General features: G+C 36.6%; 2 protein-coding genes across 8 annotated transcripts in view; one reads left to right on the plus strand and one right to left on the minus strand.

Annotated features, from left to right (window-relative positions):
• LOC141410420 (ATP-dependent RNA helicase DDX3Y) overlaps positions 1-25,567 on the minus strand; it is a 1,065,346-nt gene that overhangs the window by 831,620 nt on the left and 208,159 nt on the right. The gene's annotated exons all lie outside the window — the stretch shown is intronic.
• The window catches only part of LOC141419726 (eukaryotic translation initiation factor 1A, Y-chromosomal-like), a 41,106-nt gene continuing 24,052 nt past the window's right edge, over positions 8,514-25,567 (plus strand). For 3 of the 6 annotated variants that reach the window (XM_074063250.1, XM_074063249.1, XM_074063252.1), the window contains exon 1: positions 8,514-9,423. Coding sequence is in view for 3 of the 6 variants with exons in the window: in XM_074063249.1 (XP_073919350.1) it covers positions 9,394-9,423 (30 nt within the window). In the remaining 3 variants the exon portion in view is untranslated. Of the gene's footprint in view, positions 9,424-16,908; positions 19,957-25,567 lie in introns of those variants that run through there. The other 3 variants (XM_074063253.1, XM_074063254.1, XM_074063251.1) reach the window with 3 other exon arrangements.

A 25,567-nucleotide genomic window follows, 5' to 3' on the forward strand; every position in this document is an offset into this window, starting at 1 on the left:
AACAGGCAGGAGTAGCAATACTTATATCTGACGAAGTAGACTTCAAACCTACATTGATCAAGTGAGATAAACAAGGACATTCCATACTAATAAAAGGGGAAATAGACCAAAAGGAAATAATAATTATCAACCTGTATGCACCCAATGTCAACGCACCCAATTTCATCAAACATACCCTGAAAGACCTAAAAGCATATATAAACACCAACACAGTGGTTGTGGGAGACTTTAACACCCCATTATCATCAATAAATAGGTCATCCAAACAAAAAATCAATAAAGAAATCCAAGATCTAAAATACACAATAGATCAAATGGACCTACTTGATGTCTACAGAACATTTCATCCAACTTCTACACAATATACATTCTTCTCAGCAGCCCATGGAACCTTCTCCAAAATAGATCATATCCTAGGGCACAAAGCAAGCCTCAGCAAATATAAGAAAATAGAAATTATACCGTGCATACTATCTGATCACAATGCAGTAAAACTAGAACTCAACAACAAAAGTAAAGACAAAAAACATGTAAACAGCTAGAAACTAAATAATTCATTACTTAATGAGCAATGGGTCATTGATGAAATAAAAGAGGAAATTAAAAAGTTCCTGGAAGTCATGAAAATGAAAACACAACCTACTGGAACCTAAAGGACACCGCAAAGGCAGTCCTGAGAGGAAAGTTTGTAGTCATGAGTGCACATATTAAAAAGACTGAAAGATACCAAATCAATGACCTAATGATACATCTCAAACTCCTAGAAAAACAAGAACAAGCAAATTCCAAAACAATTAGAAGGAGAGAAATAATAAAAATTAGAGTTGAAATCAACGAAATAGAAACCAAAAAACCATACAAAGAATTAATGAAACAAAAAGTTGGTTCTTTGAAAAAATAAACAAGATCAACAGATGCCTGGCAAATCTGACGAAAGTGAGGAGAGAAAAAACCCAAATTAGTAGAATCAGGAATGCAAAAGGGGAGAAAACAACAAAAACTATCATTTAAAATTGATGGAACAATAAAAGTCTTCCATAATAAGCAGAAACTAAAATAATCTATGATGACCAAACCACTACTACAAAAGATTCTACAAAAGTCCAGGAAGTCATCAGAGACTACTTCAAGAACCTATATTCAAAAAAATTTGAAAATCTTAAAGAAATGGACAGATTTTTAGACACACACAATCATCCAAAACTGAACCAAGAGGAAACTAATCACCTGAATAGATCTATAACACAAAATGAAATTGAAGAAGCAATCAAGAGTCTCCCCCAAAAGAAAAGTCCAAGACCTGATGGATTCTCTGATGAATTCTATCAGACCTTTAAAGAACTGATACGAACCCTCCTTAAACTGTTCCACGAAATAGAAAGGGATGGAAAACTGCCTAACACATTTTATGAAGCCAGTATTACACTTATCCCAAAACCAGGCAAATACACCTCCAAAAAGGAGAACTATAGGCCAATCTCCTTAATGAACATTGATGCAAAAATCCTCAATAAAATAGTGGCAAACTGAATTCAACAACACATCAAAACGATTATTCACCATGACCAAGTAGGCTTCATCCCAGGAATGCAGGGGTGATTCAACATATGAAAATCAATAAACATAATAAACCACATTAAAAAAAGCAAAGACAAAAACCACTCGATCATCTCAATAGATGTAGAAAAAGCCTTTGATAAGATCCAACACCATTTCATGATAAAAGCTCTAAGAAAACAGGAATAGAAGGAAAGTACCTCAACATTATAAAAGCTATATATGACAAACCTACAGTCAGCACAATACGTAATGGAGAAAAAACTGAAACTATTCCCTCTAAAATCAGGAATGAGACAAGGATGCCCACTATCTCCACTCTTATTCAACATAGTACTGGAATTCCTAGTCAGAGCAATTAGGCAAGAAGAAGGAATAAAAGGAATACAAAGAGATAAAGAAACTGTAAAAATATCCCTATTTGCAGATGACATGATCCTATACCTTAAAGACCCAAAAAACTCTACTCAGAAGCTTCTAGACATCATCAATAGCTACAGCAAGGTAGCAGGATATAAAATCAACATAGAAAAATCATTAGCATTTCTATACACTAATAATGAACAAACTGAAAAAGAATGTATGAAAACAATTCCATTTACAATAGCCTCAAAAAAAATCAAATACTTAGGTGTAAACCTAACAAAAGATGTGAACGACCTCTACAAGGAAAACTATACACTTCTGAAGAAAGAGATTGAAGAAGACTATAGAAAGTGGAGAGATCTCCCATGCTCATGGATTGGTAGAATCAACATAATAAAAATGTCTATACTACCAAAAGTAATCTACATGTTTAATGCAATTCCCATCAAAATTCCAATGACATTCATTAAAGAGATTGAAAACTCTACCATTAAATTTATATGGAAATACAAGAGGCCACGAACAGCCAAGGCAATACTCAGTCAAAAGAACAATGGTGGAGGTATCACGATACCCGACTTCAAACTATATTACAAAGCAATAACAATAAAAACAGCATGGTACTGGCACAAAAACAGACATGAAGACCAGTAGAACAGAACAGAGGACCCAGATATGAAGCCACACAACTATAACCAACGATGGAGAAATAGCAGTCTCTTCAACAAAAACAGCTGGGAAAACTGGTTAGCAGTCTGCAAAAAACTGAAACTAGACCCATGTATATCACCCTATACCAATATTAACTCAAAATGGATCAAGGATCTTAATATCAGACCACAAACTCTAAAGTTGATGCAGGAGAGAGTAGGAAATACTCTGGAGAAAAGGTTAGATCAAAAAAGAATTGACCTAGAAGGTAACACCCACGCACAGGAAATCAATGTGAGTCAATGCCCTGTATAGCTATCCTTATCTCAACCAGCAAAAACCCTTGTTCCTTCCTATTATTGCCTATACTCTCTCTACAACAAAATTAGAAATAAGGGCAAAATAGTTTCTGCTGGGTATTGGGGGGGAGAGGGAGGGGGCGGAGTGGGTGGTAAGGGACGGGGTGGGGGCAGGGGGGAGAAATGAACCAACCTTGTATGCACATATGAATAATAAAAGAAAAAAAAAAGAAATACTCTGGAGTTAGTAGGTATAGGTAAGAACTTTCTCAATGGAACCCCAGCAGCACAGCAACTAAGAGAAAGCATAGATAAATGGGACCTCATAAAACTAAAAAGCTTCTGTTCATCAAAAGAAATGGTCTCTAAACTGAAGAGAACACCCACAGAGTGGGAGAAAATATTTGCCAGCTACACATCAGACAAAGGACTGATAACTAGAATGTATAGGGAACTTAAAAAACTAAATTCTCCCAAAACTAATGAACCAGTAAAGAAATGGGCAAGTGAACTAAACAGAACTTTATCAAAAGAAGAAATTCAAATGGCCAAAAAACACATGAAAAAATGCTCACCATCTCTAGCAATAAAGGAAATGCAAATTAAAACCGCACTAAGATTCCACCTCACCCCTGTTAGAATAGCCATCATCAGCAACACCACCAACAACAGGTGTTGGCGAGGATGCGGGGAAAAAGTCCCTCTTACACTGTTGGTGGGAATGTAAACTAGTACAACCACTCTGGAAAAAAATTTGGAGGCTACTTAAAAAGCTAGACATCAATCTACCATTTGATCCAGCGATACCACTCTTGGGGATATACCCAAAAGACTGTGACACAGGTGACTCCAGAGGCACCCGCACACCCGCACACCCATGTTTATTGCGGCACTATTCACAGTAGCCAAGTTATGGAAACAGCCAAGATGCCCCACCACTGACGAATGGATTAAGAAAATGTGGTACCTATACACAATGGAATTTTATGCAGCCATGAAGAAGAATGAAATGTTATCATTCACTGGTAAATGGATGGAATTGGAGAACATCATTCTGAGTGAGGTTAGCCTGGCCCAAAAGACCAAAAATCGTATGTTCTCCCTCATGTGCGGACAGTAGATCAAGGGCAAACACAACAATGGGATTGGACTTTGAGCACATGATAAAAGCGAGAGCACACAAGGGAGGGGTGAGAAGAGGTAAGACACCTAAAAAATTAGCTAGCATTTGTTGCCCTTAACGCAGAGAAACTAAAGCGCAGATACCTTAAAAGCAACTGAGGCCAATAGGAAAAGGGGACCAGGAACTAGAGAAAAGGTTAGATCAAGAAGAATTAACCTAGAAGGTAACACACACGCACAGAAAATCAATGTGAGCCAACTCCCTGTATAGCTATCCTTATCTCAACCAGCAAAAACCCTTGTTCCTTCCTATTATAGCTTATACTCTCTCTACAACAAAATTAGAAATAAGGGCAAAATAGTTTCTGCTGGGTATTGAGGGGGTGGGGGGAGAGGGAGGGGGCAGAGTGGGTGGTAAGGGAGGGGGTGGGGGCAGGGGGGAGAAATGACCCAAGCCTTGTATGCACATATGAATAATAAAAGAAAAAAAATAGATAAATCGAAAAAAAAATGGTGCTAGGTTCAATAACACTAACACAAAAGAATCCTAAGAGGAAATGAGAAATCTCTTTCTGGAGCTTACTGAGCACAAAAAGAAAGCAGAAGAAAAATTGTCAATGCATAGAAACATACTATGCACAAGTTACACCTAGGTTGTGCACAATCAACACATTGCACTTCACACATTGTAACCAAGAAAAGCAGAACCACCAAAAGCACACCTCCAATTCATCCCAAGTGTGACCACTCCTCACCTCCATGATCATTTTAGAGCAAGCCTCCATCATATTTCATCTGGTGATGGCTACAAAAATCACTGAAATATTTGGCAAATATTTTACTTTATCTCTTCTTTATAATGAGCCAAAATCCTATCAAAATCCTATGTTTGCTCTTCTCCCTCCATTTATATTTTATTTCTATCTAATTGCTTGTGATATCTGTTCAAGCCCAGGTCTTTGAGAGACTCTCTTAATCTTACCATGCACTGCAGGTCAGAGCTGATAGTAAACAAACACAAAGGAAAGGAGGCTGGGTATTGTGTAAGTGAGATCTTTGCCACCTTCTACATCTCACAACGCAAGCAAGTTGGATGAGGAAGACAGCTCCTAAGGGCACCTTAGTCTGGTAGGTTTGGAAGAAGGTAGGCCCTGAGGATTACAGAGAAATTAAATTTTAATGATTCATCTGGAAATGTTACATTTAGTGAGTCCCAAAATGCTAGCCGCATCTTTTGGGGACCAGAATAAATGGGAGCGATTCTGAACAGGGTCTGTAAACCAGGGAAAGTTCAGTTTATAATGCCCAAGAACTGATATGCTTTGGCCCTGAGCTATGGAGGAATTTGTTGCTCTTCTCAGTGGTGGTGCTGAGGACCTAAGGTTAACAAGAGTGATGGGGCTATCTGGCATATAGGGAAGAAGGTGAACAAAAGTCGTGGTAGTTGAGTGTAGCCAAAAGTCACAACTAGGATATAACACTGAGCAACCAGGAACTCACAGTTTTGCTTGGCTGTGTGGTTCACTTCCCTTTCTGCTTTACATATTGGATCCCATATGCCACAACAATGAAGAGTAACAACAAATGACCCCATTGCAATATATAGTCTCATTCAATGTGTCATTGGCTTAGAAACATACTATGCACAAGTTAAACCAATATGTACAGTTTTGATCTTCTAGGTAACCTGCTCATTTCTGAGGACTCCTTCAAACAGCATTAAAATTTTAATCCTCTTTCCCTCCTTCTGCCTTCCAATTCACTAAGGGACACCTCCCATCCTTCTGAACTTAATATCAGAGATGATCCTTCATTGTATCCTTTTGCCATTCCAATGCAAATTTACAGGCCAAGTCATTCTTACTGCACAGTTGGTTGATACATCCTCAGAGTTGCCATTTTTGTTCTGTCAGACATCATGGCCCACTGTTGACCTGAATTTCTGTGTCCACTCCAAGAATATTGGTGCAAAGGTTGTCATAGTCAAAATGTGGTGAGTTAGTATCACAAAGTAAAATAGAATATATTCCAGAAATTGCCCAAAGAGATATGGCCCATTGTGAACTTTATTTCAGAAAAATCATGTAAGCAATGAAAGCCAGGAAGAGAGCTCCCACACCTCTGGGCTCCTATTGATTGTGGGGCAGCATCAGTCCTGCTTTCCCAGAGTGTCTAATGTCAACTTGTTTATTATGGAGTTTGTTTGTCAACAAATGGCAGGTCTGTGACATAACAACTTACAGAATACTAACTTTGGGGTCACAGTGTCTAGGTAGTAAATCTTTTCACTCATATTTATGAAGCTAATCCTATTCTATGCTCTGAAAGATCAGTTTTGGGAAAACTCAAATGATTCCTCTGTTCAATAATTTTTTCAGCTCGTTGAGGACACAAAACTATAATTCACCAGGAATTATGAAATGAAAATGATCACAAGACAGGTAGAGGTCTATGTTGTGTCATATACATGAGATGCTAAAGATGTGGTTTCAGCAAGCAGAAGGGACCATGAGTGTCCTGTAGGGAAAAATGGTGAACTGAGGGATGATGACCTAAATCTTTCAATCCAGCCTTACCATACTCATTCCAGAAAATATCATCTTCTGTCTTTTTCATGCCAATATTTTCACAGGATTCTGCTGAAGGAATCCACTGGCCCTGCAAGCTGAAATGCACCCATGCTTCCAAAAGCATCTCCTTCCCAGCAAGGCCACCTTGATTATCAGATTCATGTATGACAGTTTTGAAAACACCACTCTGGCAAAAGTTACACTGACATTTTATCAAACACCATGAACTGGAGGATGGAACAGTAGGAATGCAAGTATGGGACACAGTAGGTCAAGAGTGCTCAGGAGCTCGGTTCTTGGATGCATATTTGACTTTGGCGAGTGCTGTTTATGACGTTACATATGGTAACTCATATGAGTGACCTACCAGAATTTCCAGAATTTCAATTTAATTTTCTCATGCATTCTATGCTTTAATTGAATGTTTTCATTATCTTCTTTAGTTCATTCAACTGTTTGTATTCTTTGAAGTATTTATTGGTACCTTTTAATTTTGATATGACCTATCAAAATTATATCATACTTATAATCATTCTTTTAATTTTTTTGATGTTTTATGTACTTCTCAGTCATTAGAGTCCATTATTATGGAACTATGATTTTTGGAGGAGTCAAGTTGCTTGTTTTTTCATATTAATTGTGTTTCTTCATTGTGATTTATGCATCTAAGGCCAAGTCATTGGTTTAAGGTTGTCATCCTATGAATTCTTTTTGTTGAAGTACTCTCAATTTTTTTGTCAAGACTTGGTAGTGTAGGGTTAGGTACTGTTTCACACCACTGGACATGGTGTGTAGCTTGTTATCCACACATTCATCATGTGATCATGTCAATGACCCAGTCCCAGCAGCCCTAGAGGGCTGGGGGTGTGGCTCAAGTTGTGAGTGACTGTTTAGCAAGAAAATGTCACTGAGTTCAAACACCAATACTGCCAAGAAGAAGAATTTAAAAAGAAAAAGAAAGAAAGAAAGAAAGAGACAAAGAATAAAGAAAGAAAGGAAGAATGAAAACAAAACCAAACAAAATTACATGGAAACTCTCGCATTTCATGATTTATAAGTTGGTATTTTATGTGGTCTGAGGGAAGGGAGGACTGGTTGACTCTCAGTTATTTGCTTTAGGTATGCATTTAATATAGAAGTTTCCATTTTTTGTGTACTGTGATCCACTGTTGGACTCAAGGAGCTTTGCAGTGTATGGGCTGAATATGTACTCACTTATTCCAGCCCTTTGCAACCCTCCCCCATTTGTGCCCTAAAGAACAGGAAGCATTAAAGTTTAGGACCTTATGATAAATTTATCAGCAAGTGGGGTAAGTAACCTAGCACTGAGTTCTATCCTAGAGGGGAAGAACTGGAGATCCCTAACAATTTGCATGATGGTCTTAGTGCATTCAGACTTTGCTAGCAGTTAGCTACCCTGTGTAAGGTCAGAGGCTGAAGAAATCAAGTGAACTGAAAGAACTTTTGTCAGTTTTACATGGCAACAAGCATTTTGAGCAGAGAGGAAGCTCTGGAGCCATCTGGAAGCCACAGGATGAACCTCTGTTTCTACAGTCATATCAGGTTATAGGATTTACTCCTTGAAGAAGAGGGGAGCACATAGGGTCCACACCCATTACACCTTCACTGCCCAAGCCCCGTATTTCTTAAACTCCTCAGTGAGTTCACATCACACTGACTCTCTCCAGGAAGTCTCTTCATACTTCCTAAATTCCTCATTGCAACAAAACCCTGAGCTTGGATAAATGTTATTCCCTTCTGTCTTCTCTTCCTCCTGTATGTATTTACTGCCACACTGTAATATTTAGAAAGCATTTGGATTATGGTTTTGAACAGACAAATGTTTTCAAATAATCATTATGCAAAATACCTATGGTATGGAGAAGTATAGTACTTTTATAACAAAATATCATTGATAAAGATAATATTTGACACCAGATTTATTTTCATATGGCATGTCATGCATCAATTCAATGTAGAAAAAAATAAAACTAAGCAGGTGCACAGTCAAAAGGACCATCTGGGGACACCCAGCCATTTGGAGTAAGAGCTGTGTGGTTTCTGATCTAGCTACAAACTTTCAGTGAATTAAGTAATTAGACAAGTGCTGATCAAGTAAATTTTCTAGGATAATATGGATGATTCTGTTGTGCCATTTGCTACATATACCTATTGAGGACTTGAAATGTACCTAGCATAACTGAAGAACAAATCATTTAATTTCATTATACTTTGATTGAGAAATATGCTGCTGGTTTTTCTTTAATATATAGGATCATGTTGTCTGCAGATAGGGATATTTTGACAGTTTCTTGACCTATTTTTATTCCTTTTATTTCTTCATATTGCCTAAATGCTCTGGGTAGGAATTCCAGGACTATATTGAATAGAAGTGGGAATAGTGGGCACCTATGTCTCATTCCTGATTTTAGGGGATATGGTTTCAATTTTTTTCCATTAACTATGATGCTGTCTATAGGTTTGTCGTGTATAGCCTTTACAACGTTGAGGTACAGTCGTTGTATTCCTAGTTTTCTTAGAGCTTTTATTATGAAGTGGTGTTGAAGAATTTTTCTGTAACTATTGAGATGATCAGGTGGTTTTTGTCTTTGCTTCTATTAACGTGCTGTATTACATTTATAGATTTGCCTATGTTTAATCATGTCTGGATCCCTGGGATTAAGCGACTTGGTCATAACGAATGATCTTTCTCATGTGTTTTTGTATTCAGTTTATCCTTAATTTATGGAGGATTTTTACATCGATGTTCATTAAGAAGATTGGCTGATAGTTCTCTTTTTTTGGAGGTGTCTTTGTCTGGTGTTTGGATGGGTGTACTACTGACTTCATTAAATGAGGTAGGTAATGATGCTTGTCTTTCTATTTCATGGAACAATTTAAGGTGGGTTCATATTAGTTCCTGTTTAATGGTCTGAGAGAATTCAGCAGAGAATCCAACAGGTCCTGGAATTCTTTTTTGGGGGAGACTCTTTACTGTTGCTTCAATTTTACTTTGTGTTGTAGATCTATTCAGGTGATTAATATCCTCTTGGTTCAATTTTGGATGGTGATAAGAATCTAGAAGTTTGTCCATTTCTTCAAGATTTTTCAAATTTATTAGAATAGACGTTCTCAAAATGGTCTCTGATGATTTATTGGATTTAATGGTGTTTGTTGTTATCTCCCCTTCTGCAAAAGGAGAAACAAAACAAAAACAAACAAATTTGTTTTTTTCTCCTCATTTTAGTCAGGTTGGCCAGGAGTCTGTCAATCTTATTTACTTCTTTTAAAGAAACAACTTTTTGTTTCATTGATTCTTTGTACAGTTTTTGTTGTTGTTTCTATTTCATTGATTTCAGATCATATTATTTTTATTTCTCTTCTTCTGCTTGTTTCAGGATATGCTTGTTCTTGTTTTTCCAGGAGTTTGAGATATAGCATTGAGTCATTGATTTGAGATCTTTCTGTACTTTTAATATGTGCACTCATGGCTATAAACTTTTCTTAGGACTGCCTGTGCTGTATGCCATAGGTTCTGGTAGGTCGTGTTTTCATTTTCATTAGTTTCCAGAAATGTTTTATTTTATTCTTCTGTGTCATCAATGACCCATTGATCATTGAGCAATGTGTTTTTCAGCCTCCAGTTGTTGGCATGTTTTCTACTATTGCTTTTCTTGTTGAGTTCTAGTTTTAATGCATTGTGATCAGCTAGAATGCATGAGATTATTTCTATTTTCTTATATTTGATGAGTCTTACTTTGTGCCCAAAGATATGATCAGTTTTGGAGAAAGTCTCATGAGCTTCTGAGAAGAATGTGTATCAAGCAGAAGTTGGATGAAATGTTCTGTAGACATCAGCTAGGTCCATTTGATCTATAGTGTGATTTGTTAGTCTATTTCTTAATTGATTTTTTGTTTGGATGGTCTATCTATTGGTGATAGGGGGTTGTTAAAGTCTCCCACTACCACTGTGTTGGAATCTATATATGTTTTTAGCTCCTTCAGAGTGTGTTTGATGAAATTGAGTGCATTGACATTGGGTGCATATAGGTTGATAATTGTTATTTCCTTTTGGTGTATTTCCCATTTAATTAGTATGGAGTATCCTTCTTTATCTTGTTTGATCAATGTAAGTTTGAATTCTATTTTGTCTGAGACAAGTATTGCTACTCCTGCCTGTTTTGGGGGGGGCCATTGGATTGGTATGTCTTCTTCCAGCCCTTCACCCTAAGTCAGTGCTTGTTTCTGTCGATGAGATGGGTCTCCTGTAAGCAACAGATTTCTGGATCTTCCTTTTTAATCCTGTTTACCAAATAGTCTTTTATGGGGGAGTTGAATCCATTAATATTCAGTGTTAGTATTGATAGGTATGTGGTTTTTCCTGTCATTTATTTTTTGTTGTTGTTGAAGGTTTGCTTGTCTGCAGTTGAATCAGTGTTACTCTCTGATTCCTTGTCTGGAACTCTCCTGTGGTTTGCTATTGCATATCCTTTCATGGTTTTGTTTGCTTTCATTTTCTGTATTCAGAATTTCTTGAAGAATCTTTTGTAGTGGTGACTTAGTGGTTATATAGTGTTTTAGTTTCTGCTTATCATGGAAGATTTTTATTGTTCCATCTATTTTGATTGATAGTTTTACTAGGTACAGTATCCTAGGGTTGAAGTTATTTTCATTCTGTGCCCAGAATATCTCACTCCATGCTCTTCTTACTTTTCAGATTTCCATTGAGAAATCTTCTGCAATTTTGATGGGTTTACCTTTATATGTTACTTGTTCTTTCTCTTTTATAGCCTTCAATATTATTTCTTTATTCTCTGTGCTTGTTGTTTTAATGATAATGTGTCATGGGTAGTTCTATTTTGGTCAAGTCCTTGGTGTCCTGGTGGCTTCCTGTACCTGAATGGTCATAGCTTTCTCTAGAATTGGAAAATTTTCTGTTATTATTTTTTTGAATATACTGTGAATTCCTTTTTGTTGCACCTCTTCTCCTTTTTCAATGCCCATGATTCTGAGGTTTGGTCTTTTGATGGAGTCAGAGAGTTCTTGCTTATTCCTTTCACAGGCCTTGTGTTGTTTGAGTAATAGTTCTCCAGCTTTTCCGTTAATTTCCATTTAATCTTCAAGTTCTGAGATTCTCTGTTCTGCTCTTGTTCTAGTCTGCTGGAGTGGCCTTCCATTGTGTTTTGTAATTTTGCTTCATTCTTTTTTCTGAGATTTTCCATGTCATGCGACACTTCCTCTTTAATATTGTCTATTTTGTCTTTAATTTGATTACTTCTCTGTTTATAGTGTTTGCTGTTTCTCTTTGGTGTTTACTTAGGGCTCCTAAAATTTCATATAGTTCCTCCTGTGTCTTCTCATATTCTTTATTTTGGTTATCTTTGAATTTCTTGAGTTACTAGACATGTGGGCTTCTTTGGGTTTCTTGGCATAGTTTATCTTTATTTTCTTGGATTCTGTAACTGGGTGTCAGTTTTTCATTTCCCTCTGAATGCTGTATTAAATTATTTTTGGGGGTAGATAGGTTTCCATCTCCTTCTTCCTATCACTTCCTTTGGTAATGTGTAACTATGTTCTTGATAGGCTATAGGTGGTTTCAGCCACCTGTTTTCTTTCACTTGGGTTAATTTTGTTTTGTGGTGTGTTGGGTTTTAGGTTAGTGTATGTATGCTGTTTCTGTCCCTGGTCTGTTTGCAATTTAGTATTAGCTATCTCACAATAGTAACACTAACAAAACAAAGAATGAAAAAAAGAAGAAAACCAAAGAAATCAACAGGAGAGTCGACAAACAAACAGGGAACAAAACAAACAAATGATCAAACAAACACATAAAAAATTCCAGGTTCAAGAAAAAAAGAATTTCAGTCTTAGTAATTCTGGAGTTACTCCTTCAACATCCAGTTCTGGTGTTGGTATTTAAACAGAAGGTCTCTTTAGTCTTGCCAGGTGGTTGGGGAGACTCACCAGTTTTTTTTTTCCTGTCTTTCAGTGGCAGCTTCTTAGTCAGCTGCTCCTTCAGTAGGGTGTGTCTTTTCCTCAGGTTCTGGAGATCAGCTCTATAGTCCAGAAGCCATCCTGCTTCGGATTTGGGTTTTTTCTGTGTTGGCTTGTTGGAGGTTTGTTTCTTTGCTTCACTCCTTTTCTCAGGGGCGAGTCAGAGATCTGTCAGCTGGCTCCCAGCTGTCAACATGTTATTATGGTTTGGTCACTCTTTTTCAATTTTTCAATGTCATTTGACTTTGGATGTTGCTCACTGGCTAAAGAGATGAGCTTTGTTGACCTCTATTTGTCCTGTTTTAAGTAGCAGCTTATCACCCACCTGCTGTTGTCCCAGCTACCATTCCAGTCTTTGTTCACTGAAAGTTCGTGTGGAGATCAGCTCCTTACCACTCCCCCTTTCTCCAATGTGCACAGCACCCTGCCCCCTCTGCTGCATATTCCTTCTCAGTTCCTTGTTTATTATTCAGTTTTTATTTATTTATTTATTTTTTGTGGGACAGTGGAGTCAGTCTGTGCAGGGGAGCTATGCTGGTTTATCCCAGGGGTGGTTGTGTGAATACCATGTGACACTTATTTGCTCCCCTGTTGGTCTGCTGGATGTCTCCCAAGGCAGGTTTGGAACCACTGTTTGGTGGCACAGGAGCCCTCCTGTTTTCTCAGTCTAATGTGGCACAGAGAAATTTTGCATGGGCTGGGGGTTCAGGGTGTCATTGTTTTGATTCTTCTTGGTGCTTTTTTTCCTGCCAAGTGTGCTCCATCATCTCAGCAATATATTTGATTTATGGAGCTCATGCTGTCTGCTTCTGCACTACAGTTTGTTTTTAAGATGAGATTTCCCTCACATTTCACGGACTCATCTTGAATTTGCAGTCCTACTGTGTTTGACTCCAGAGTAGCTGTGATTAAATGAATTACCACCACATTCCACAAAAAGTTGTCAAGTGTAAAAAAAATGTGTTGAATTTTTTAGTTGGAAAGAATTTGTTGCAGTTTTTTCAACTCAAGGCACCTTAGGATTTTCATACTTCAAAAAGTTCAGTTGGGCAGTGAAAAACAATTTTGCAGTAGAGACAAGCATTCTTGTGTTTACATTTTCTGTGTAATATGTGCAAAGGTGATGATTTATTGCACTTAACAAGGAAGGAAGGATAGACACCACAGTTGGGGGTGTTTGGTGGAGAAGGTAGGGATGTGCTCGATTCAGTTCCAGCAGCCATGGAATACCAGGAAAGTGAAATAAGTGCAGCTATTTTCTTTGAGCTTTGTCCTTAGAAGCTTCTCCTGTTGGGAAGACATTCATATACTCATTAAATCAGTGGAATAAATATTGAAAACAATGTGTTTCAAAACACTTGTTGATAGATCACACACATGTAAACTAAATTATATTACAAACTGCCATATTTCTTCATCTTTTCTGAACATTTCGGTTTAATAAAAACACATAGAGTTCCAATTTCTCCAAATGATAATTTTTAACTTGAAACTATCCTATGGAGAAAATTGGTGAGGTTATTTTCCTAAAACTATATGTAAAGTATCACTTTATGCCACACTTTTTCACTTTGGAATTCAAAGGTGATGTGATGACACAAAGATGGAAAACTCATAGCATTTTCTTTGAACAAATACACTAAAGTCATTTACAAAATTCCATTAGCCACCTGTTATATAAGTCTGTGTTCCCATTGTCCAGATGAGGGACCAAAAACTATCCTTGAATGTGTAAGTGCAAAGAAAACATATTCAAAGAAATGAACTTAGTTGTTCTTCATGTTACAAATGTTAATATAAAGACAATGGTGCTGAGCAAAGGGAATTGTGAAAGGTAAAAGGTAAAATTTCAAGCTCAAGTTTGGGTTGGAGGTGGAAAAGGGAGATGTTCCAAGTGTTTGATAAGCAGTAAAGGATGCTCATTTTTAGGGGCACAGGATACACTATATATTATATGTAAATCAACACGAGAAATGGGTTTTTTGTTGGCTCACCTCACTTGAACTCTGACAGCCAGCTTCATTTACTTTAATGTAAGATGTGGCAAAGGGACATTCATTGGGGAATTGTAGATTCTGGACCTCAGACTCCTAAACTGAAGCTTTGTCCTGCTCCCAACCCTGAAAACAGAATACTGATTTCCTTCCCTATGCCAGCTACTGCACACTGTAAGAGCCTCCTTTGCATAGATCTTTTTAAAAGACCTCTAGCTAGTGGTGTCAAAAAGGACAAATTATGGAAATCACTAGATGAATATAAAATAATTGTTTATACTCAACAATTATTTAATAATATTTAAAATAATCTTTGTCTGTAAGTGACATTGCAACTCAGACATGAAGCAGGGATTTATGTTTCAGTTCACCTTGGGGTAGACCAGACACTGAATCTTAATTTGCTGAAAAAGTTGCGAACCCACACACTTTGGTTGCCTGAGCATGCAACTTTGAGCCCAAGTAGCCCACATCACATGTCATCAGATGGATCATCCACCATGTTACCCTGGGGTTCCCACTTTTCCACTGGTAAGACAGAGATAGGTAGAGCTAAGGGAAGCAAAGGTGGTAGCACCTTAGCATGAAGGTTAGCAAGTGTTGCCTCTCTAATAGCCCAACACTTGTACAATTGGGTATCCCCAGGCCAAACAATGCTTCTCTTGTCATGGGCATGCACTACTCAGGTCAGTGCTCCATACAGGCTCTGCAGGCACTCACTACAACTCATTTTTTAAAGTTAACAAAAATAAGGGAATGGATTTTTAAATGTACCCATTAGGGGATATATTACCTTCAAATAGGTAATTATGTCAAAATAGAGGATTGCCTTAGTTTGGAAATTAATTTATTTCTACTGTAACATGACAGTACATATTAAAGGCTCTAGACATTGAATCAAAAACATTTTTTGGACACTATTTTCATTGTACAATATTTAAAAATGTGTTTGTTTATATTTATTACTGGAATGTAGAAATCACTTTCATTATGTATATACCACACAATTTTGCTGAGAACAAGTTCATTGTCTTTAGGAGTATGTTACTTCCTTTTAAACTTTTGAGTAATTATCTCATTTGTATGTTTTTATTCATCTAGAGCTATTTTTGCAGTATAATATAAAATATGCATCTTTATATTATAATTCGTTACCAATAAACTTCTGGATTAAATTACAATGTTGTTGGTGAACACTCTTACAACCATTGTGGCATGTGTGGATGAAAAATTTTTAAATAAATGTACACAAATATCAGTTTATGATGATATCTGAATGCTGTGGATGAAATGAGGACTAGATGACCCGAAATTCCAGAGAAGTAATATGCCTCTGTAGGTGAGCTGATATTCTCCTGTCGTTTTTGATCCCTCTGGAAATTAGACAAATTTAAAGTTCACAGAGATTCTGACATGTCAAGAGAGAGTGACTCTTGTGGTGAAAAAGAATCCAGCAAAGCTTTGATAGTTGCTAGAGCTGCCTTTGCAGACTGCACACAAGCAGAGTCCTTAAAAGCAAGATGGGTGGTACCTTAGGGTAATTGTTGAGGTCTACGTTGTGAAATCAGATTGAGTGGCTAACTAAAAATGTAGAGCAAAAGATTAAACATTTATTTCTCACACTCCTAAGGTTTTGAATTCTGGGCCTGTGCTTTGAGCCACTCCACCAGCCCTTTTTGTGATGGGGTTTTTCAAACTAGGGTCTGGAGAACCATTTGCCTGGGCTGGCTTCAAACCATGATGCTCCTAATCTCTACCTCCTGTGTAGGTAAGATTATAGGTCACTGGGGCCCAGCAACCTTCAGTATCCTTATGTGTTTCCCCCATAATGTTGTATTTATTGTCCCTTATATGTGTCTAAGACACTGTCTTTGAGTTCCTACTGCATCTCATCTTGATTTTCCCAGCCCCAGATTTTCCTTCTGGTCCTCTTTATCTTAGCTACATAGTCTCTGCTGAACGACCATTCTCTCTCAAGTCACGCCTATGTATATGTAGGAGGTAGAATCGACTTTCAGAAACAGTTGTGTTCTATTAGATACATTAACCATGTATAATACAATCTAGCATGAATTTAGAGAAGAAACTTACTAAGTATAGAGTTACTACAAACCTAAATTACTGAATGATGCACTAGTTTCATAGAGTTTGCAGTTGTATCAGGGCATGATATTGAAATACAGGCAGTAGTCCCTTCATCCTTGTGATTCTTTTTATATATTTCTTTTCTTTTAATTTTTTGTTATTTATTCACTTTTTTTATTGCTGTACTGGGAGATACATAGTGACATTTACAAAAGTTCTTACCATATTTCATAGTTGAATTCACCTGCTCCATCATTGCTCCTTATCTCTACTAACACCATTCTTGGAACAGTTTCAACAGGTCCCATATTTCCATTTTCATACAAGAGTAAATAATATTGTCATCATATTCACCCTCTTACCACATTTCCTTATATCTGCCCCCTTCTACTTGTGTAAACACTCAGAAAGGACCTTTTTAACCTCCCTGTTTTTTGTTTTGAAAAAAGACATTTTGGGGTTCATTTAAAATAGCTATACAGAAAATTTCTATGTACATATGTGTTATAACACTAACTGGCTCATCCCTTCTCTTTTTCCTTTCTATTTTAGTCCCCTTCTTATGATAATTTCAAAAGGTTTAAAAATTATTTTTGTTGGAACTTGTTTATTTAGTATTTTTCATTTTTATTATTGTTGTATTGGGAGATAAATTATGACATTTATCAAATTTCTTAAATATGTCATAGTTGAATTCACCCTCTCCATCATTCCCCTTTATCTGCTCTACCATTATTCCTGGAACAGTTTTAACTTGTATTTTTTCTCCATTTTCATAGTTGAGTACATAATATTTTCACCATATTCAATCTCTTACACCCTTTCCTTAAATACTCACCCTCCCACTGGTGCCAACCCCCAGACAGGAACTGTTTTGTTTTCCATTTCTAGTTTTTTGAAACAAGATATTTTTGTTTGTTTAAGACGGTTGTGCTGGGAGTTTAATTGTGGCATTTCCACCATGTATGTCTGAGTTATAACCTGAATTGGTCCATTCCTTCTGTTTTCCTCCTTTCTACCTTATTCCTCTCATATGGTGATTTCAACAGGTTTAAAAATCTGTATTCATTCTTGTGTAGTAATACATCAAATATATTCAGCTGCTTAACTTCCTTTACACTTCAGTTCCCATTACTGACCTCCCCTTTGGTAAACCTCTTTATCATAATATTGCTTGTATTTGTATTGGGGCTTTGTTTCACATATGAAAAAAAACACGTGGCCTTTGGCTTTCTGAACCTGACAAACATTGCTAAAGATGATGTTCTCCAGTTTCATTCATTTACCTGCTACTGACAAAATTTCATTCTTTCTTATGACTGAATAAAATTCCATTTAAAAAAAATACTGTATTTTCTTAACCTATTCATCAATTTTGAGGCATCTTGGCCATTTATATAGCTATTATCAATAATGTTACACTAAATACTATTGTAACTTGACTTACATTACTTCAGGTATGTTTATTGTAACCACATAATGTCGGGTATATCCTTAGGACAGGTATTGATGAAATATGGCAGTTATATGTTTAGTTTTTTAAGGCACCCTCATACTATTTTTCATAGTGGTTGTACAAATTTACCTTCCCACCAACAGTGTATGAGGTTCATTTTCCCCTACTTTCTCTCCAAAACTTTTTTTTCTTGTGTTCTTTTTAAGTGCCATGACAGGAGTCATGCAGAATCTTATCATTGTTTTGATTAGAATTTTCTTTATAGCCAGGAATGTTGAGCACTTCATCATGTGTTCTTTAGCCATTTGGACTTCCTTATTTGAAAAAACTTTGTTAGGCTCATTTGCCCAATTTTTCTTCACTGTAATATAGTAATATATTCTGATTATTAATCTGTCAGATACAAAGCTGACAATGATTTTCTACCATTCTGTGGGCTGATTCTTTTCTTGGTGACCATTTACTTCATTGTACAGTAGCTTTTTAGTTTCATGTAGTCCCTCTGTGATTCTTCCCAATAAATTCATCTCAGTTTCCACGTGGCTGAAACTGAACTCCAACTCTAACAGCCTCCCCAATCCAAAATGTGAGCTACAGGATAGATGTTTTACCAATAGTTGACCTCTCCCATGTGACCTTCATGATTTCATTTGCTATTCTTGGCCAACATACCTCAGATTTTTTTCTGGAAGGAAAATCCACTTGTGTTCTTTTATCCATTCAAGTTACATTAGTTAAAGTGTTACAATACTCTATAATTTTGAAAGGATGATTCCTTATTTTTGAAATCCAACTTGGAATTCAGAAAAGATGCATTTCATTTTGACATGTTATGACTAAGAACATTCATAGCCTTTTTGACACAAGATCTTTGCTTGGTGTACAATGACAAAGCCAGTACAGAAATTCGAAAACCAAAAGTACACATTGATAAATCAGCTGCTTCTCAGAGCATAGTAGTATACAGTGCTACACCTCTTCCACATTGAGGAAGGATAAATGATAAGAAAAAGTGGAAATGAGAAGGGTGTGGAGGCTAGGGAATCACTATCTTAATAACTACAAACATTGTTCTGTTGGGTGTGTATACTAGCAATGGATAAAGCAAAATCTGAAAATAAATCAACACTAAATTAACCAAATATTAAAAAGAAAATGTATTTCTTTTCATTCCTGTGTGTCACCCTTGATCTCAATTATATATTTCTGTTATAATGAAGTTAATCATTGTATGTTCATAAAGTAGGGGGAATGAGGATGAGTACTCCCTTATTCATGCCTGGCTGTTCTGAAGGCATTCGGAGCTTCTCCATTTGAGTGTTGTCTATGGTATTCAAGAATGTAGGAGCTGCAGGTCATCCCTGAGATAGAGTAAACATTCTCCTGGTTCAGAGGTCTCAGCCTATTCTCTTTCTCATATACAAACTCAGAAAAACGTCTGTGGCATATACTAGACAAAAACTCATAAAGGCAGTTGGGCCACATGAAGCAAGGAGGTTTTTTTTTGAGGCTGTTTTACTGTGGATGGAACATGTGAATTTTGCATACAATAATAAACTCCAACATCTTCAGCATCCAGCCTACTGATTTTCATTGTTAAGTCTGTCCCTGATCCACTGCCACTGAACTTGTCTGGGGCCCCAGAAAACCCTTAGAAGCCAAATATATCAGTAGCTGTGGAGACTGGCCCGAATTCTGTTGGTATCAAGAAAATTGGTCATTCCATTACTATGCAGGAGGCTCTTACTAGACACTCAGGGGATGGATACTGGCTCTCCAGAGGTGATGGGCAAGGATAGTGGAGTCTGCATCAACACAACATCCCTTCTGGAACCTGAAATCATAATAAGACGGAAATGCAAGTATGTACATTTTTATGTTTTTTTTTCTTTTGTTGTTTACTTCTTTTTAATATTTTTATGCCCCTAGTGCATGTTCTAAGAATAAGCATAAAGATATTTGAAGAGCATAAAAAGGACTGATGATTTCTCATACATAATCCCTCAACATCAGTGTTAGTCTTTTTCATTTTTCTGGAATCTTCATCATCATTGTAAATGAAAACTTAACATGCCCATGCTAGGAGAAAAGAATTGCACATCTCACACATGGATAGAACACACATGGTAAGCAGGGAGTCATAGATCTCTTTCTCCTACCCTATCTCCCTACTCTCCCTCTGTCCTTACCAGGGATCCAGACCATCAGAAGTTCCAGGAGCAGATCAAGGCACCTCATTTTCAGAAGCTGAACTGAGTAGCCCTAGTCAATTAAGACAAGATTACAGCAGGACATTTATCTCAGACTTAAAAAGGAACTGTCCTCCTTTAGGAACAATATGTCAATTTTCTAGTGGCTGCATCAGTGTGAGAAAAGCCAAGGGAGAGTAAGGCCCTCTCTTGCAATTCAAGTGATGGGAAATGTCTTCTGTGTTTAGAGGAAAACTGATGCAGAACATGCAGCAATGAAGAGAAGGACCATACTGTGAAAGTCTGTATCTGTGGGGAAGGCACAATCCACATGACCCCATCCCCTAATTAGGCCCAACAAAAAGGAGGTGTTTAACCAGGTCAATCTTAGGGAGAGGAAAGGCCACCCTGTTTGGTTCTCTCCTAGTTAGTCTAGAGAAGGAACCAGTGCCCACTCCCACTATTAATAATACCTAAGGGCTTTATCTAATAACTACATGGACTTGAGCTAATTGAAGAGTAGTCTGTTAATTTTTGTTACCAGAATAACTCTTTAGGATTATTAGCACCAGGTGTTAGAAATGATTTTCCTTGGTAACTAATGTGCTCCTTAAGAATATTCAAGTCTTTCACTTACAGATAGAGTTCTAACAGAGAAAAGTATAGACTTTTTATGTCTTAGAGTGTGAATATGAAATTCTGTGTGTAAGGATTGTTCAATCTGGTAAATATCCTGTCATTATCATACTCCCTCATTATATTATATGCCAGATTAATCAAAGTATTTCTTAAGAATTCTTTCCTCCACTCTTCAGGAGGCTGAGGCAGGAGGATCGCTATTTCAAGGTCGTCATGTCCTATATAGGGGATCTTGTTTGAAACCAAAACAAAACAAATAAAATGAAGATTCCATATGGACATTGCAAAAGAATGAATATGGAATGATTTTATTTGTTTATGTTGTTTCTGTGCTCTGTTTAGAGAGATTCTCTGTACATCTGTTCTTTGCCTTCATGTAGAGCCTGGTCCTGTCATGGATTTTAGCTTCTTTTTTGCTCTGTGTGAGATCCCCAGTCTCTCTCTTGGTTGGTTTGTAGGGTAACCACAGCTAGGAGTTCACAGTTCAGAATAGAGTGCACACATTAGAACATGAAGAAATGGAGCCACTGTTTCAATGTGTTAGTCTTTGACTGAGATTTTCTAGGATGTTCATCAAAATTGGTGCTAAGAAACAGTGTACTGGGTCAAATCTTCCTTGAAGGATTAATTTCAGTATTCAATCACCAAGAGCTCTTTTAGTATAAGTTTCTGTTGGTTTTGCCACCAAGTATATGGTACATTGTTATGGCAGCCCCAAGAAAATAATACCCACATTATTCACTGTGGAGTGGAACCTCAAGTTGTGGGAAGAAGAGATGCAGTGAGAATCCTGTCATGGTAATTTCTATTAAAATAGGTTCTTTTTTTATTAGGATATATTCATTTTACAAGAGAGTTTCCTTGGGACAATTTCAAAAATCTTCATTGTACATTGGTTAGATCACCCCCACCCTTTGCTCCCTTCGATCTTGTTCCTGCCCCATTCAAAGCATTTACAAGAAGTTTCATCAGTCTATTTCCTACATGTATATGAAGCACATCAACCATACTCCCTCACCTTAATCGTCTGCATTCAGCCTCCTAGTCCCATAAGTACTCCTCCATACACTGTGCCTTTTATACTGTTCTGTTTTAGTTAATAATTCCAACATCAATTTTTAAAGGGGTTTCTTTATGTATCCCCACTGTAAGTATGCTTTATTTTAACTAGTTAAACCCTTGCTATAATCCTCCCATAGCCCTCCTCCCAACTGCCATTATTCAACAGCTTTCAATACATATCATTATTACCTCCACTGCACATACATATCTCTGTATTGTTGACTATCATTCTCTTTTCTTTTCTCACCTCCACTCAGTTCCATATAGTAATTCCACTATTATACATAAAAGTTTGTATATGATAATATTTGTTTTTGTGTATATTTTTATATTTTTGATGTAGGTTTCACATATGAAAGAAAACAGGCAGTCTTTGTCTTTCTGAGCCTGGTTTACTTCACATAACAAAATGTTCTCCATTTGCATCTATTTATTTTCAAACCACCTTATGTTACTAATTGCTGAACAAAATTCCTTTATATATATGTATAACACACCACAACTTCTTCTTAACTGATTCATCAGTTGTGTAGTGAGGGAGATGATATGGTTGATGTGATCTAACCAATGTTTGATAAGTCTAGCATTGGACTTTTTGCTAACAGTTACTTTGGGTATTTGATGGCTTTTCTGTTTCCATATGAACTTTAGAATTGATTTTTCTATCTCTGTAAAGGATGTCATTGTAATTTTGATAGAGATTGCCTTGAATGTATTGATTGATTTTGTTGGTATAGCCATTTTCCCAATGTTGATTCTGAGTCATGAGCATGGGATACCTTTCTATCTTATCATGGGAGATGATATGGTTGATGTGATCTAACCAATGTTTGATAAGTCGAGCATTGGACTTTTTGCTAACAGTTACTTTGGGTATTTGATGGCTTTTCTGTTTCCATATGAACTTTAGAATTGATTTTTCTATCTCTGTAAAGGATGTCATTGTAATTTTGATAGAGATTGCCTTGAATGTATTGATTGATTTTGTTGGTATAGCCATTTTCCCAACGTTGATTCTGAGTCATGAGCATGGGATACCTTTCTATCTTATGATGCCTTCTTTGGTTTTTTGGATTCTCTCTTCTGTGATTTATAGTGTTCAGTGGAAAGGTCTTCGGTTTTCTTCATCAAATTTATTCCTAGGTATTTTAATTTTGAAATATTATAAATAGGATTATTTCCCTAATTTCTTTTCAGTCTGCTCATAGTTGGTATACAGAAAGGCTACTGATTTCTGTATAATGACCTTGTATCCTGCTAGTTTGCAAGAAGCTCTTATGATTTCTAATCGTTTTTGTGGACTTTTTGGGTCTTTTGGGGAATAGGATCATATCATCTGCAAATAGGGATTGTTTGATATATTCCTTCTGTATTTGGATCCCTTTTTTCTTCCTCTTGTCTTCTTATTTTGGATAGGAATTCCAAGACTGTATTTAATTAGAGTGGGGGAAGAGTATATACTTATCTCGTTACTGACTTTAGAAGGATTGGTTTCATATAGTCTGTAGTGTAGTGGTGGCTCTGTGTTTGTGATACATAACCTTTAGTTTGGCTGAGGAATATTCCTCTATTCCTAATTTCCTTAGTGCTTTTATCATGAAAAGGCACTAACTTTTTTCAAGGGCTTTTTCTACATCTATTGAGGTGATATGTAATTTTTCTCTTTGCTTCTGTTTCTATGCTATATTACAGATATAGATATGCATATGTTGAACCATCTCTGCATCCTTGAGATGAGGAGATGACCACTGACTTAGTCATGGTATGCGATTTTTTAAATGTGTTTTTGAATTCAGTTTGCCAGTATTTTGTTGAGAATTTTTGAATCTATATTCATTAAGGTATTTGTTGTAAATCTCTTGCCTTCTTGAATTTTTGTTATGTTTTGGAATGAGTGTAATACTGGCTGCACTGAATGAGTTTGGTATTGTTCCTTCCCTTTCTATTTCCTGAAGAATTGTGAGGACTGTTGGTTTTAGTTCTTATTTAAAGATCTGGTAGAATTCAGCTGTGAGTCTATAAGGTTCTGGGCTCTTTTTGTTGAGAGATTCTATTACTGCTTCAATCTCATTGCTTGTTATATATGTATTTATGTGGTCTATATTTCCTTTGTTTAAATTTAAATACATCTATAAACTTATCCATTTCTTCATGATCTTCCAGTTTACTTGAATATAAGTTTTCAAAGTGTGCCCTAATGATCCTCTGAATTTCACTAGTATTTGTTGGATTGTATTGATTGGGTCTTTTTGCTCCTCTGTCTTGTCACATGTGCTGAGTTTGTCATCTTATAATCTTTTAGAAGACACAACTTTTTGTTTCATTGATTCTTTGTATAGTATTTTTGGTGTTGATCTCGTTAACCTTGACCTTGCTCTTCATTATTTCTGTCTGCTAGTTTTGGATTTGGGTTGTTCCTGTTTTTGTAGAAACTGAGGAGTTTAATTATGTTCTTTACTTGAGATGTCTGTGTTTTTTTTTTAAATGTAGGCCCTGATAGCTTTAAACTTTCCCCTTAACAGACCTTTGCTTTGTCCCACAAGTTCTGATAGGTTGCAGTTTCATTTTCATTAGATTCTAGGAACTTTTTTCCTTTTTCATTGTTTTGATGACTCACTAGTCATTCAACAATGTATTGTTCAGTCTTCAGTTGTTTGAATATTTTCTATCATTTCCTTTTTTATTGAGTTCTAGTTTTATATAATTGTGATCTGATAGGATATAGGGGAATATTTTGACTTTCTTATATTGTGTTCTAGAATGTGATCTATTCTGGGAAAAGTTCCATTAGCTACTGAGAAGAATGTGTATTACATGATGACTGGATGAAATTCTCTGTGGATATCTATTATGTCCATTTGATCTAAGATGTCTAGTAATTCTGATGCTTCTTTGTTGATCTTTTGTCTGGACGACCTGGATAGTGGTGACAATAGGGTATTGAGGTCTCCCATTATCACTGTGGTGGGGTCTATATCTGTGCTTTTACATCCATTACTTTTTTTTAATTAGTGTAGTTGGCTACAACCATGTTTGGCACAAATATTCTAAAAATTATTTCCTCTTGGTGAATTGTTCCTTTTGTTATTATGAAGTATCATTCATTGTCTCTTCTCACTGACTTGAATCTGAAGTCCACTTTGTCAGATATAAGTATAGCTACTGTTGCCTGTTTTAGGGGTCCATTTTCTTGGAAAATCTTTTTCCACCCTTTCACCTTAAGCTACTGTCTGTTTTTCACAGTGAGATGTATTGCTTGTAAGCAACAGATGGTTACATTTTGGTTTTTAATCCAATTGCTGTTCTATGCCTTTTTGTTGGTGAATTGAGGTCATTAATAGTCAATGTTAGTACAGAGAGAGGTGTGTGGTGCTTTTGATAATTTTCATTTCACTGATGCTTACCTATTGCACAGTCTGCTTGGTTTAAAGGAGTTTTCTTTCCTCCTTGAAATTTCCTGGCTGACTCAAATTTCTTCTTCTGTGTATAGGGGAACTTTATGCATTTTCTGTAGTGCTGGCTTGGTGGTCATGAAATCATCTACTTTCTACAAGTTGTGGAAGGTTTACATTTCTCCTCCAAT

Source organism: Castor canadensis, chromosome X (genome assembly GCF_047511655.1).
Source record: "Castor canadensis chromosome X, mCasCan1.hap1v2, whole genome shotgun sequence".
NCBI classification, from domain to species: domain Eukaryota; kingdom Metazoa; phylum Chordata; class Mammalia; order Rodentia; family Castoridae; genus Castor; species Castor canadensis.